Source organism: Pteropus medius, unplaced genomic scaffold (genome assembly GCF_902729225.1).
Source record: "Pteropus medius unplaced genomic scaffold, Ma_sr-lr_union100, whole genome shotgun sequence".
Taxonomy (NCBI): domain Eukaryota; kingdom Metazoa; phylum Chordata; class Mammalia; order Chiroptera; family Pteropodidae; genus Pteropus; species Pteropus medius.
This window is the reverse complement of record NW_024352790.1, coordinates 1,447,693-1,463,429: the sequence shown is the minus strand read 5'-3', so window position 1 is coordinate 1,463,429 and position 15,737 is coordinate 1,447,693. Positions and strand designations below refer to the sequence as shown.

Genomic DNA, 15,737 nt, shown 5'->3' with positions numbered 1-15,737 from the left:
AATAACCCTCCACTCTTGCTTTGTGCATATAAAATTCTGTACTCAAAACAAACCAGTCCAAGTGACAGCAGTAGCTAATAATTTCTCATGGTCTGACTCTGTGAAAAACTGCTATAAGGAAGTGGCAATTAATAAGCTATAGCTTTGATAATTTAAGTGCAACGTTAGTAATTTAAAATTCATAAATCAAGAAATATATCTAAAGAGTCCAGAATGTAATTTATGTACAAAAATAATTGATCTACCCATGAAATCACATTTATTTCTTGAGGAATCTAGATATGCGTTAAGTGCTTGATTTGAAACTGATCTTCTTCTGCCACCAAGTGTTAGCACACACTTCTAACCAAGAGGTTTCTGCAATGTTTAAATCACAGAAATACAAAGTCATTCAATGAGAAAAATAAATCCAAAAGAATGTACCATGAAAAGCATGAGTAGCAGAATAAGTAGATTAACCATGCAAAACAAATATATTCTATGAAAACTATACAAATAACTTGAATTTTAGATACTATTTCAGAGATACAGTAAGTAAATAAATTTTCTGAGGCTTCATTCATTGATGGAAAAAAAACTACAACTTTGAAAGCACAATGATAACCAAAATTAGCTTTAAAATACACGACTACTTTCAATATCTTATGTAATACACTCCACTAGAATTTCATGAAACTATGAATATGCAAAACTAACATACTGACTGTCTCCTGATGTTATCAAAGTATAAAGGTGCCATGAAAAGTCTTACGTTACCCAGAATCTGAGTTTGAGAACTCAGTGCTCAAGCTTGGGAACCAGAATACCACACTGTAGTAGAGGAATTCCCACATCAGGAAATGTGAAGCAGAGTTTATTTTCAAAATTGTGAAGACAATCCATAGAACTTTTGGTTACCCCACCAAGCTTTTGGTTACTTCTACTGAATGGTATTACCTGCAAATAGTTGCCTACGAGCAGATGGTAGGTACCCCAGAAGCCCAGGGAATTCTGCAGCCAACATTAAACACCACTGGGAAATCTTCACATTAGATCTTTACAACCACCCCACTGGTGGTGAACACTCATGCCCTGCACCAGACTTTTGTTCGCATCTTTTACGCCAATGAGATGTTTTACCTTCATGAACAGACAAATTATGGCTCCAATTTTGAATCTTTATTTATGTAAACTGGACAATAGCTTTTTAGGTCATTAAAAAATGACACGATATGGTGAAAAAAATCAACTGAAGTACTACTGCAGAATTCATTATACCTTCAATAAAGAATAATGAACAGCTCATCTATCTCACTATCTCATAATCTACCTATAATGATCTAGAGCACTCCTCTACCCAGAACATCCCTTTTTACCAGTAATTACCACGTCTACCCTGACAGTAGTACTACTAGTATCTTAGGAGTACACCAGTATCTACTAACTACCCAAAATGATTTCCAGAGGACCTTCTAGCAGGTCAAAACAAAATATAAGCAATATACCAAATGGCACCAACCTTCAAAACAGAATCCTAGTGGGAGATATCATTAGCTCTTTTCTAAATACTCATGATGTACCACCCATCCATACCACAAACTCAAGAAACACTCTTCAAGATAATGGAAAACCTTCATGTTTTCTGCATCTAATGGCTTCCCCTCACCCCTGAGTTGTCATGGGACATGTAACTTGCCCATCACTACTTCCTTCCATGCTCAGCCCACCAAGGATGAAAAAACAGGTAGTTAAAAATGTAGGAAAGTTAAAAAAAAAAGACAAAAGAGTCACATATTTTCAAACAATCTGCATTCAAAATGACAAAGCATAATAAAAATCCACTTTTATATATGCCGCCTTTTCATATTAGTTTTGACTTTAACAATGATTTGCTGCATAAAGAAAATGCTGGATATTTATTTAAGCCTGCAAGTCTCAGAGTATACAGCAGGTCCTCAAATAACATCATTTCACTTGATGTTGATGAGCTGCCACAGGAACTTCACTCTTGTTTATATCAGTCAGCCGATGGGAAAACTGGTTTCATTATACCTCCTATCACCAAAGTTCTAAGAACCTATCGACAATGTAAGTGGGGACTTACTGTACTACTGTGCAGATCACCTGGATCAGAATCACCTGTGGCACTTATTTGAATATCAAAAGTCAAGGTTGCTAGGTCTGTCTAACTGCAGATCTGAAGTTACAGGGTAGAAATCTGCAGCTCCACCAAGCAACCAGGTGACTCATGAATCCAAAAGTTTAAGATATACTTTCTTAAGCATTCAGAAACACTAAATATCATAGTAGTAAACAGAAACAGAGTTGTTCCATAAATTAAAAGAAAAAATTCTTATTTGGTTTTCTAAAAAAGCAGTAAAGTCAAAATTTATTTTCTAAAGATTGTATTCTAGTCTAAACAAAATACAACCTGATTTAGAGTTTATACACCATTCAAAGAGGGACTGTTTCTATTTTGATCGTAACTCTAAGCCCAGCACCCAGTGTCTGGCACACAGTAGGTACTCAATAAAGATTTGTTGAGTTAATATATATGGACCAGGGAGCCCCTCACATACAGAGATTAATTTGGATAAAGGGGATGTGGCCAGTGGGAGGGAAAATGAGAGACTCGGAATAAGTAAGATAGATTCTACACAGGGCTCTGCAACTGAGAAGAATGTGACCTCATATCCTTTTCTATAAAGTAAGGGAGCAGATTCTGTGAAATTAATTGCCAAGGAATCATTTAAATTTAGTCTGAAATATTAATATTGAGATCCTAGAGTAGTTTTAAACACTCCTCTGATAAATGTTCTTGGGTGCTCTCATTTCAAAGTTAACATTGTAAAGACAAAGAAACATTTTGAAATGTAGATTATTACCTTCACCACTGATTTGTCAGTCTGTGATTAAATCTGAAACCACTGGGAAGAGGACAATCCATTTGAAAGCAAAACAAGAAAGATAACGAGTAAAAAAGTAAACTGTCAGTCTACAAGTTTTGCCAGTTGTTAACATTCCAAATTTGAAAATCTATTATTTACACGTTATTTTTACTAAATATTTTGGAATGGCACCTAATATAGTTTTAGGGGCATAGTTATCAAAAAAGAAAAAATTACATGCAAGATCTCCTTTTCTCAAAATATTTACAATATCTCAAGATATTTACAATAGTCTGTAGAAAACTCATAAGCACAGGACGGTCAATCGCCCCAACACGTTTTATAGGACCAAAAAGACTATCTGAGCACAGAGACATTAAATACAAAATGTGCCAAATTCAGAAAAAAAGGTCTACTTACTAATAAACCTGACCTTTATTTATACAGCTGCAAATCAGTCTTAACTGCAGCCAAGTGTCATGGAGAGCAGGAGTGAATATTAAACTGCACGCCCATCTCCAAAACTCTGGTATATCAGAGCAGGTCAGCAGATGTCTTAACTTGCGTGGGAAACTCCCTAGGCTGAAATGGGAAAAACAATGAAGGGCGCTCTTAAGATTCTAGGAAAAATGCTCATGAATCCAGAAGAAGGTCAAAAGTTATCCTAACCTCTGAGGGAGGAAGGGGTGGCCTGAGAAGGCAGAAAGTCACCCTGAGATAAAGTCAAGAAACTTGTCTTTTGGCCTGTGTCACTGTTGACCATTCTCAGGGAGAAGACTTTTAAGTACAGGGGTCCTTTCAGTTACCCTCCTGCAAGTCCCAGGAACACCGGCTCCAAGCTCTCAATGGAGACAACTGCGAAAGAGTAAGGTGGTCTTTGGAAGAGCTACATAAAGGAGGTTAAAAATCTTGTCCCACTCTGAAGAACCCAGTTGCAGTGAGCAGCGCCAGTGGATGCAGGTCAATGGAAGAAGCTTTGAGAGCAGCAGGATATAAACAATCATAAGCAAAGAAAAAAACAAAATAAAACTGGTGCCACCTCTGGCTCTTCGAGGGATGAAGCAGATGTGGCAATAGTCGAAGCAGCAGCAGTAAGTGTTGGTCAGAATACACAGCTAATGGCAAAAGAGGGAACAGTTGGCACAGTCTCCATAGAGGCTCGTGAGCCAACTCAGCATCCTTGGGAATTGGAACCAAACGGGCTTGTAATCCCATGAGCAATAGTTTTAGGATGTCAAAAACCACGACAGATGTCACTCATGGCCCCAACCATGCTTAAGTCTGGGGTAGCCAGTGAAACAAGGCTTACAAGAAAAACGTCCACTCACCTTCTTCCGGAGCCATGGTGTTTTGGACAATTTCATGAAGGTCAAATGAGGCTTGAAACTTCTGCTTTCTCCTACCAAGATGCCTTTTTCTTGAAACGTCCTTTTTGCAGTCTCTGAAAAAAAATTTTTATAAAGAAAACATAAAACATGCTACTAATAATACATGGCTATCTTTATAAAAATGGCAATTAGAAAAACAACAAATTATCTTATAATGAAGATTAGTTTATATACCTGTTTGAGACATTGTTTTTTAAAAAGACAGAAAACAACACAAGATATATATATAATAACAAACATTTATGACAGTTAAATTTGCACTGATTTCAAGCTTTGGGTAAAGCACACAAAAACAACAAACTGAAAGGCAAACTTTTAATAAATGTAATGACTATTTAGCTGATAAGATGTTGATTTTCATTGAATATACCAGTGGTGCCAATATGTATTAAAAAAGGACTAGCTAATCTATACTCCTTCATATCTAAAACTGCTGCTTCTGCCCAAGACGGAATAACAGGAATCAGATTTGCCCTCCCATCTGTAACAACCAATAAAAAGACAATTATGAAACAATGGCTTGCAAGACACTGTACATCAGTCAGTGCAGGTCAGTGAACACTGAGAGATGAGAAACAAACAAGATGAGCCCTTTGACTGCCTGGCTTACATACGTGAGTGTTTGGCCCCTGTGCAAGGAGGAGAAACCCAGATGGAGCCAGTCACCTCACTGGGTTCATGAAAAAGAGCTGAGAGTAGGAGAGACCAAAGCATCTGGAGATCACAGGATAGAGTACTAGAGAAGTGAGACCTGCACAGAGAGAAAAGTCTACAGAGCTGCAAAGGGTTCCCCTTGAGTATTCAGCTAGCACAGACCAGCATATATATGTCAGCAAACTATGTAGGACATGTCCTTAAAAACTCTCCACTTCAAGTCACTGCCACCAAATGATTTTTCTTCTTTTCTATGGTAATAAAGAAAGTTAAGCAATAGATCATTAAAATGCCAAGAAAACACTGGTTCTCAGTTGCAAGCAACAGATGACAACGTTGGCTGAGCTAAGCAGGAAAGGAATCTATATAAGAACATTGGGAGGACTAGAGCACCAGGCTGGAAGGCTATGGTGCCAAGGAGATCGCGAGAGTTATGCAGGGGAACAGATCCAGTGACACCACTACATCTTCCAGCTGATACTACTGAAACAGTGTGCAGCATATAAAGGGCTAGAACTGCTGCCACCTGCCTTAGACTGGTGGCAGGATGATACAACCTATCCTGAGAATGGATTCTGCACCATTCTTTTTTGTTCAAGTTACTAGATTCCAATTCAAAGTCTAGGCTAAAGCAAGATCATGTTTCTAGCACCGAAGGAATCTGTGAAAGAATGTATTCGACATGGAAGATGTTGGGGAAGAGTTTAGATGTTGGGCATCCAAGAAAGAAAGGCAACGGTCCAGCATACACAGGTTTTAAAACAACAAGAGTGTACTGATAACAATTACTGTTGTAATTTACTTATCAACTTTCAGTTCATATAAATTGCAGACAGGTATATCTTTTCTCCACTATCCTGTCATAACCCAGCTTTGGCCCTCTCTATTTTGGCATATTCTCAACTGTTTTAAATAGACCTGGAGTTAAAATATTAGGCTGAATCATACAAACCTGTCGTTTTTAGGAGTCAAAAACAAACACTGGCAATGTCTGATGGTGTAACATATATCATGGTAAACTAACTTCTTAAGTTACTAGTATTTGAGTGAAGGCATTAGGGCATATTTTCTAAGTCTTCAAGTATTTGAGGAATTATAAAGGAACTTCTGATAGAAATTTAGTAACATGTTTATACCATCAGAAAACAGAAATATCATGAAAGTATGAAAATAAAAATTCATTTGTTCAGTCATTTACTGAGCACTTCTCATATTTGTCAGGCACATTATCTGCTAAAGACAGCAAACACGTCCCTGCTTTCATGGAGTTTGTAGTCTCACGGGACAGAGTTCAGCTCCATAAAGAGAAGGACTTTATTGTCAGAATTATCAACAAATACAAGAGACATAAAAAAGGGAATTAACAGAAATTAAAATAGTAGGCATTTGCATTGTTCATTACTGTATACATTAGTTTTTACATATTTTATTTGAGATAACAATCTTATTATCAATTGATTCTAAAGAAAAAAAATTTCAATTTACTGATTTCAGTTACATCAAATTTTGACCCAAGAGTTCTCATTATTCACTGAGCCTGAAATAGTTGATGATGGCTATCTATTCACAAGACTATTTTAAATAATATTTGTCACAAAAAAGTACATTTCATTTTTGTTAATGTGTTTTTCTAGTACAGATATTCTCTACGTACATAAAAACAGGGAAAAAGAAAATGCTGCCTTTTTGAAAAGTACTTCCTAATATTGATTTTATATTCCTAATACATTATAATCTATGGCTTAGCCAAAGTATTGAGTAATGGTTATTGGAACATCATTCTTGAGATAAGAAGAGTTTTTACAACATGTCATTTTCATCTATGTAAACGTATGTTCTGGAAGAGAAGCTTATGAATAATTTGAGATTATTCAATTCCTCCTAATATGACAGACATTCCTTCAAGCACTAAATAGAAAATCACAGAGCAAATACATCAGATATCCTCCAAAAGTTAGCTAGGAATTCTTCCTAAATATATTTACCTTATAGCTAAAGATGCGAATTGTCTGAAAAACAATTTCTTAAAATATTTTTTAAATACCAAGAGACGTTGCTATATAATATAACACTAAAAGGAATAATTTAATAAAGAAATGAAACTTTTGTTATCCTAACAAATAGTTTTATATTAGATTTTTTGTGGGGTTTGTTTTTTTTTTTTTGCATCTATTCACTAAATATTTATTGAGCATGCTAGGTACTGAGAAGTTTTACCTGTTTTTTTTTTTTAAGTTTTATATATATATTTATTTTTATATAGAAGATTTTCTTCAGATGAACTCTTTTAAATATGTAGAAAGAATAAATGTGTACCTAAAATGTAAAGAAGTTGCTAAAAGTTGTCTCAATGTAAACTGCAACAGATCGATTTTAATAAAAATCATGTATTTTTAATTATACATACTTTCTAGCAAAGAAAATATTTATTTTTTTCTCTCTTTTGCCATTTTTCCCTTTTTCTAAAATTGTGAAGGATATTTATATGATAGCATGATCTATAATTTGAGAATAAGCCCAAAGGTTTATTTTTTATTGAGGTATACAAAGAGCTTTATTAATAAGAACAATCTAGAATACTAATGTAAATTAGGTGGTCCTAATATATTCTTAAATCTACATATTCTATTTCAGTATGTGGATGCAACATAAATAATAAGTTATGTTTTGGTTTTAAAAAGACTATTTGTGATTAAACAATACACCATACAATAGGAAGTGGCAAGTTCTGTCCATGGTTTCCAGTTGAGAAATACTTTCTAATACCATTGTAAGCTATAGTAAAATTATGTCACATATAATATGAAAAATCTCAATAAAATTTTAGAATCACTTTTTAGCTATCTAAAGCTTTAAAGAAATAAAAACCAACTTTTCTTTTGTCATTCCTATGTTATTATTACTTAAAGGATTCTTATTTCCATATGCTGTTTAAACTGTTTCATTTTAAATGGTTTTTGTAAGTCATCTATACATAAAGGCTGACATAACGTTAAAACAAACTTCAATTTAAAAATTTAATACTCATCAATTTAAATAGATATTTCCAATTGTTTGCTGTGTAAAATTGTCAAATAGAATTTTTAAATGTCTCATTCTTAAAAGCAAGCTTTTAAAATTACACCTTGATACCAGAGGAATCACATTCATTCCACTAAAATTGAGAAAAAAAGATAACCAAATTGAGCATTTTAACACCAGCCCAGTTCTATTATTCAACTTGTGTTCTTGGACAGGTCATTTAACCTTGACGATAACAGTGATGAGGCCACAAGTTATCTCTCAGGTCCCTTCTTATCCTAATAACCAGCTAATCCAAGCTCTAGCACATCATCTGTAGGGGATTCTAGATACCAAGACTGGATTTTATTCTCATGTAAAGATTTAGACACGAATATAACTGAGGGAAGAGAGATCATCTAAGGTTAAATATTCCTTCAATTAGATTCGCATGTTTTACCTACTTTTTTTATTGGTTTATACATCTCTTAAAAAATATTTATCGAACCTCTATTATGTATCATGCTCTGAGAACAAAGATGAATGATTCCCTCAAAGGGCTTTCACTCTAGTTGAGAAAGACAGATTTCTAAACAACCAAATGCAATGTGGTATTAGTTTCTACAGCAGATATTTATTTACCTACAGGCCACGGGAGGAAATTGTCATTGCTACTTTGAAAATCAGAAAAAGCCTTTATTTTGGAAGTGAAACTTGAAGTGAGTCTTACAAAAGATCAGTGATGCAAACTGGAAAAGAAATTAAGCAAACAATTGCACTAATAATAGTAGCAAAAATAATAAAATACTTAGGAATAAACTTTAACAAGGAGGCAAAAAAACTTACAAACTGATAACTACAAAATAGTGCTGAAAGAAATTAAAGAAGATACAAATAAATGGAAAGACATTTCCTGTTCATGGACTGGAAGACAATGTTACTAAGATGTCAATACTATCCAAAATGATCTATAGTCCTTATTAAATGTAATCCCTATCAAAATTCCAATGGTGCTTCTGGAAGAAACAAAAAAAATCATCCTAAAATTCATCTGGAATCTCATGGTATTTGAGTAGATTGTAACCTACGGCTGCAGGAGGTTAAAGAAAGGAAAGTAAGCACAGCTAAAGAATTGGAGGCAAATAATACAGGCTACTCTTTTAAAGATTTTGGCTAGCAAGAGTAGGAGAGGTACAATGCAGAAGCTAGTGGGAGATTCAAGATCAAGGAAGAGTATTTTTTTTTTTTGTTATTTCTCAGGCTTTTTGTTACTTGTTTGTTTATTTGTTCAGGGATAGGAAAGATGTTATCAAGTTAATAAAGTTGGGAGAAATGACCTGAAGAAGAGAAAAGGATGAAAATACAGACGTGCAGGAGAGAGAAGAAATAACTAGTAGAGCAAGTTCCAGATTATAACTATCAGATCAAGAACACAGCTGAAGAGATTAGTCTTAAGTAGATAAAAGACACCTCTTTTCCTAAGACTATATGGAATTCTAAGAGCCAAATGCAGTAGCAGATAGGGACTTGGTACAGGGACTTGAATTAAGCAGGTCCAAGCCTCATTCTTACCTGTTAAGGTAGCTTTGGACAGGAGGCTTGCTGCTGAGTTTGGAAAACACACTTGCAGTAGATCCAATCTACATGACTATGATTTCTTCATTTTCTCATTCATTTGGTAAATACTTATTAATGCTTTTCATGTGTCACATGTTATAGAAGGTACTAGGTAAACAATGGTCAACAAAACAGTCATGGTCCTTCTCATGAAACTTAATTCAGTAAAAAAGACAGTCAAACAAATAGAAAATTTTGTAATTACAACTTGGGATAAGACTTATGAAGGAAACACACTGGTTACAATCATAAAGAAGTTACTTATAAAGATACTCTCTTTACAGGGGACAGGGAAAGATTCTCCGAGGTGGTGAGATTTAAGAGCTAAAAATGAAAAGGGTCAAACAGAGGGTCTATTCAGGCATTTGCAAAAGTTCTATAGCAAGAAATTGTTGAGTCCCAGTATCTGAAAGGGGGCAGTGTAACTGGAGCACAGTGGGTAAGGAGAGAGAACATGATAAGATAAAAAATGTAGGCAGGAGACCAGACCACAAAGAATATTGTAGGCCGTACCAAGGAGTCTGGATTTTATTTTGCCATGGTGTTGGGGCAAAAAGCAAACGACTGAACCGATCTAACATCGGTGCTTGCCAGCCAGGTCAAACAGAACAGGAACACAAGACACCCAAAAAAAGCCCCCAAGAGAGTCATGTACCACGGTCCTTGACTAGTTTAACAAGGAATAAACTACATTGGCCAGGACGAGGAGATCAGAGGCCTCAGTGAGGTTCTGAAGCATGAGCAGTAATGGAGGAAATAAATTAGTAAGAGGGGTGGGAAGTTATGGTGATAGATAGCTATCAGAAATAGAATAGCTCTGGCAGACGAACAGTCAAAGGTTTCACAGTGCTGATGAGCTGCTGGAGCGGAGCACAGGTGTAGGGTGCTACTGTCAAAGAAGTCGAGAGATTTTAAGAAAAGTAATAGTTGTGATGGTAGGAGTGTGGGGGCTATTTTTTATTATTATTATTATTACTACTAATGATAATAGCTACCATCTACTTAACATTATATGTGTGCCAAATATTGTGCCAACACTTCCCATATGTCACCTTATTTTGAGAACAGTTACAATTATGCTCATTTTACAAATAGGAACTGAAAGATTGAAAGGTTAAGTAAACTGCTTACAGTCATTCAGCTGGTGACAAGCTGCACAGGGACACAGAAACAGTTCTGAGCGGCTCCCCAGCTCCCTTTGAGCCAGGATGGTTGGATGACTGAGCTAATGGTGATACAGCAAGCAACGTAAGCTAAGGATCAAAGCCCTTAAAAAGCAAGAGAGAAAACTCCAACAGCAAAAAAAAAAAAAAAAAAAAAAAAAAGAGAAGAAGAAGAAGAAGAGAGAGAGAGTGAGAGGAAGGGGTAGAGGGTAATAAAACCCGACAGCATGAACCACCAATATGAAAAGGCTTTTGAGTGAGGGTACTACAGAGACAAAGCAACAGAGAACTAAGAGAATGTGGATGACATCGCTGGGCACTGTGGTATGAAGAGTTTGGTGGAATGGGCAACCTTCACCCACAGGAAGCTGTTATCTCAGATGAAAGGCAGGCTTCGGCTAAGGCAAGAAAGTAAAGGGGTGCTCGTGACAGCTGTTTAGGAGTCCACTGCTAATTTACAGTGTAACAAACTAGCAGAGTTGTTAAGAACACAGAATCAGGTGAAGTGGGGCAGGCAAAATGGGTGAAGGTGGTCAAAAGGTACAAACTTCCAGTTATAAGATAAATAAGTCATGGAGATGTAACATACTGCATGATGACTATAATTATTAATGCCGTATTGCATATTCGAAAGTTACTTGCTAAAAGACTAAATCTTAAAAGTCCTCATCATGAGAAAAAACATTTTATAACTATGTGTGCTGATGGATATTAACTAGACCTATTGAGCTGATCGTTTTGCAATATATACAAATATTAAATATTAAATCAGTAGGTTGTATACCTATAATTAATATAACGTAATATGTCAGTTATACCTCAATAAAACATTCTAACAGGGAAATAACAAAATAAATTATAATGGAACAGAATATCATACAACCAGTAAAAGTAATGTTTTTGGAGACTATTTCATGATGATGATAATAGCTAACATTTCTTGACTGATCATTTACTCTGTACCTAATGCTGTTTTTTATGTATACATCACACTTACATAATAATAAATAATAAATTTTAAAAGAGCATAGAATCTGGACCAGAGTGTCTTGATTTGAGGCTCTATCACTTACTACCAAACTATTTGGCTTCTTTGTGCCTCATTTTCCCTATACGAAAAGTGGAAGTAATAATAATGGTCCCCACCTCATAGACTTAAGACTAAGTAAGTGAATATTTCTAAGATTAGAATGACATCTGGCACAAAATAAATCCATTTAAGTGTTTGATTAAAAATCAAGTAAAATAAAAGAGAGGATGCAGGGAACCAGAATATGTCACTCCAAAATATGCTTTGACATAAGGATTATTCTGAGCTAGAGGCAAATGGGAATCAATTGATGTAGAAATAAACCTTCTCAGAGTTTCCCTTATCTAAAATCAGGCATTTCTGTAAAATGAGGACTGCCCCAAATCCCCTCTCCTGGGAAAGTTTTATGGCCAAAGTGGACCTGAACGAACAAATCTTACTCCATTAGAGCTCCCCTCTCTATCCAATAATTCACCTTGTCACAGTTTGTCACCCTTAAAAGCCTAAAACTCTTTTTTCTTTTTTCTTGTCACTTTTCTATAAATTTATTGTTCCTCTGTTAAGATGCTCTATTAGCCCAAGTTTTGACCACCCTTTTGAGTTACTCTCGACTGAGGTTTCTCCCATGTGATGTGTGTTGCACACATTCCTACTCTTCATTTTTCTCCTTAATCTTTTGTTACTCTAATTTTACAGAGTCCCTGGGGGAGAATCTAAGAGGGTAGAAGGAAAAATAATTTTCCTCCCCTGTAGGGACAATGGAAAGCGTTAAAAGAGAGGTGAGAAAGGAAAGGAAGTACAGAGGCCCTGAGCCTGGAGAGGCCTGTGTACAAAGGGCATGTGACAGAGGCTCTGATGGTCCTCGATGTGCAGGGCTGTAATTCTGATACCCTAATGGAGAGAAACACTAGTCTTTGCTTAGCTCTTAACAAAATCCGGCTAAGGTGATCTGATGTCCCTGAAGACAGCCTAGCCCAGGACATTAGGGGGAATGGTCAGCAGGCTGCTGGAATGCCTACCTGTCTGCAGTGATTAGAAGTCCAAGACTTCATGTAGTAACAGAGCAGCCTAGAAAGGCCCAAACATACCAGCAACCGAACAGATTCCCCACAAGAAGCAGAAAGCACAGAACGTATTCTCTCCATCTTTCAGGGGAAATGAGAGTCAAAAAAAGAGAAAGCGTAATGTTCAAATGAATATCCTAAAACCTTTTATTTTTTTCCTTTTATGAGATAATTAAACTTGGAATCTTTAATCGTGCTAACCTAGTGTACTTTTCTCATTTATAAAAAAATGTGCGAGGACTATCACCATTCCAGTAGGCTAAATTTTTAGCAATCTCTCAATCTCACATACTTCTTAACACAATTTTGTTTCACTGAAAAAGAAATCACATATTCATTTCTATGCAAAAAGCTTTTCGGTGCAATTGTAAAATGTGGAGAAATGACATATAAGTACCAAATGTTCAATATCTTCTTAGCTTTATGTGCTACTATGTAATGCTAAAAAAGAAGACGATGCTGTTTATTCTGGAAAAACAGGATCACTCAAGGTCAAAATAGGAAGCTGAGACACAGAATCTCTGAAGTCATCCACCTTCCCAGCTCTCTCAAGCAGCTACCACCATTAACCTACATGTATGTGATGTACAAGAAGGGCTTGGTCTCTGCACCAGCATCTGCCAAAAATAAGTCAGCAGCGTATCTGGATGCATAATTGAAGTACTGACGGTAAAACCTGATCAATCCAGACTCTATTAGTTCAAAACGTATAATAATTTTCTTCAATTTTACATATTAAAAGTTCTAAATTACTCAATATCCTGCAAATTTTCAGTAATATGTTCAAATACGAGTGTCTAAAGTCCAGTCTTTTTTTCAAAATGACTATATATTTTAAGAATGTTTCTTTTAACTTGTGCATTTTAAACTATGAAAATTAGGTAAATCAGACTATTCATGAATTATAATTTTCAGTATTTTTCAAGTTAGTTTTACCTCGATGTTCTTAAACTTCTTTATCAATACTTTAATAATTAAATTTATTTTCTTTAAAAATTCTCTTGCTTTCCATTAAGTCAGTCTAGCTCTGCCTCCATTATTTGGAACCGATAATACTTTAACATTCCTATATAGGCATATACACAGTTTACCGCAAAGTTGTGTACCCTGGTCAATGGAATATATTCTTCTAAAATGTTGGACTATATCGTTTGGATAAACTGTTTATAAAATACAACACAAAAATAAATATCACATTATTTTACTGATACTGTTGAAGAAAAGCAAAACTAATCCTGAGGAATTCTTGGAAAAATAAATCTAATGAAGCAAAATATTGACAAAAATTCTATATATTGAATATTCTAACTATCTGAAAAATATATAAATGGAGGCTCCAACTAGTCTTCAATGAAAACTTTCCATATATATATTCAAATATTTAGATTTCCTATGAAAGTCCATAAAAACTATAATCAAAAGCAACAGTATGATATACGCATAAAAGACTAAAAGCAAGTATAACAAACAGTGCTTTATATGAGGGGGACAGAGTATTGTTCTCCCTCTATTTTTCATTTTTTGGTAACGTTTTGTTTAAATTTTTAGAAAGGTGTATGTATATTTAAGCAACAGTCTCTGGCATCAGGAAAGGAGTTACAGGGGCAGTGGCCTTTTCCAAAATGACAAATCAACACCCTTGGGTTCATAGTCATATTAAAGCTGAAGAGATTTCACACTCCTTAGCACACAATGGATCTTTTATCCAGACCGGAAACTGCCTTTAAGAGAGTATTTGCTAAGAATAGATGGAATTCTTAAGGTTGTGAGCGCTCATTTAATTATTTAAAAGAACAATGAATGAATAATCAAAAATGTTTCTTGAGTTCAGAGATATTTAAATTAAAAAAGAAAAGACCTAAATCTAGCATTTTCTCCAGAGCAGTCAGGAAGAACAAGCTGAGTTCGTTAACTGTGGGCATCGATGCCCAAACATTTTGCCACCAAAATTGTTAGAGTCGCCTTCTCCTTGGCCAGTTGATGATTCTAGGTCCTACTTGACTCATATATATTGTTTGTTTACATGCTTGTTTATTTACATATATTTGTTCCACAAAAGAAAAAAAACCAACAATGAAATGAAACCTGATCTTCATGCCCCTCTCACCCCCAAAACAAGTTGAGCTTGAATGGGCAACTATAAAACTGCATAAAGACACTATAATATTAAGTTTTTAAAAAGTATCTCAAAAAGTGTCTCAAAAGATCACATACAACATGTTATCCTTTACATAAGGTTAATACTGATTAAAAATACATCTACATTGGAAGAACACAAGGAAATAAACATTGACTTCAGGATGATGGTTAGCTTAGATGAAGGAAGGCTAAGAGATGGATTAATGAAATGGACCATATGGTTAGATTACTACCAAGATCCTAGCTGTCATTTTGAGTGGTGGATTCCTGGGTAATTATGATATTAATTTAAGACAGACTGATAGACAGACAGAAGTAGACCACGCATGGACCAATTATGAGTGTGTTATGAACCAAGGATTACTGAACCTGAAATGAGATGACATAAAATGAATTGACATATGAAAGGAAATAAAAATAAAAATGGTTTACAGTTTGCAGACTAACACCCAACCTATGATCTCTGGATCAACGCAGGTTGTATAATTTTCTGCTTCTACTTCCCTAACACCTTCAATTGGGCTGCATAAAGTAACATGTTCTCTAATGGATGTGAGACCTTGTACCATCACCAATGAATCTTCTGCTCAGAGAGTACCTACACAGGTGGGGGAAAAAAAGAGCACGGAGGAAAATGCTGCTGATTCATTGACTGACTCTCTGGAATAGGGCTGACAGTCCCCACAAGCCTCAGAATGGGCAACTTGTGATTCTTACTCATTCATTCAATATTTATTAAATATTGAATAGCAGGTCAAACAGCATGCTAACACTGAGATCCTTCAGACTTATGATTAGGGCAGTCCTAAAAAACA

General features: G+C 35.3%; 1 protein-coding gene across 3 annotated transcripts in view; it reads right to left on the bottom strand.

Moving 5' to 3' along the window:
* The window catches only part of AKAP7 (A-kinase anchoring protein 7), a 105,753-nt gene that overhangs the window by 62,171 nt on the left and 27,845 nt on the right, over positions 1 to 15,737 (bottom strand). For all 3 annotated transcript variants that reach the window (XM_039849929.1, XM_039849931.1, XM_039849930.1), the window contains exon 6: positions 4,196 to 4,308. In XM_039849929.1, coding sequence (XP_039705863.1) covers positions 4,196 to 4,308 — 113 coding nt within the window. The remainder of the gene's footprint in view (positions 1 to 4,195; positions 4,309 to 15,737) is intronic.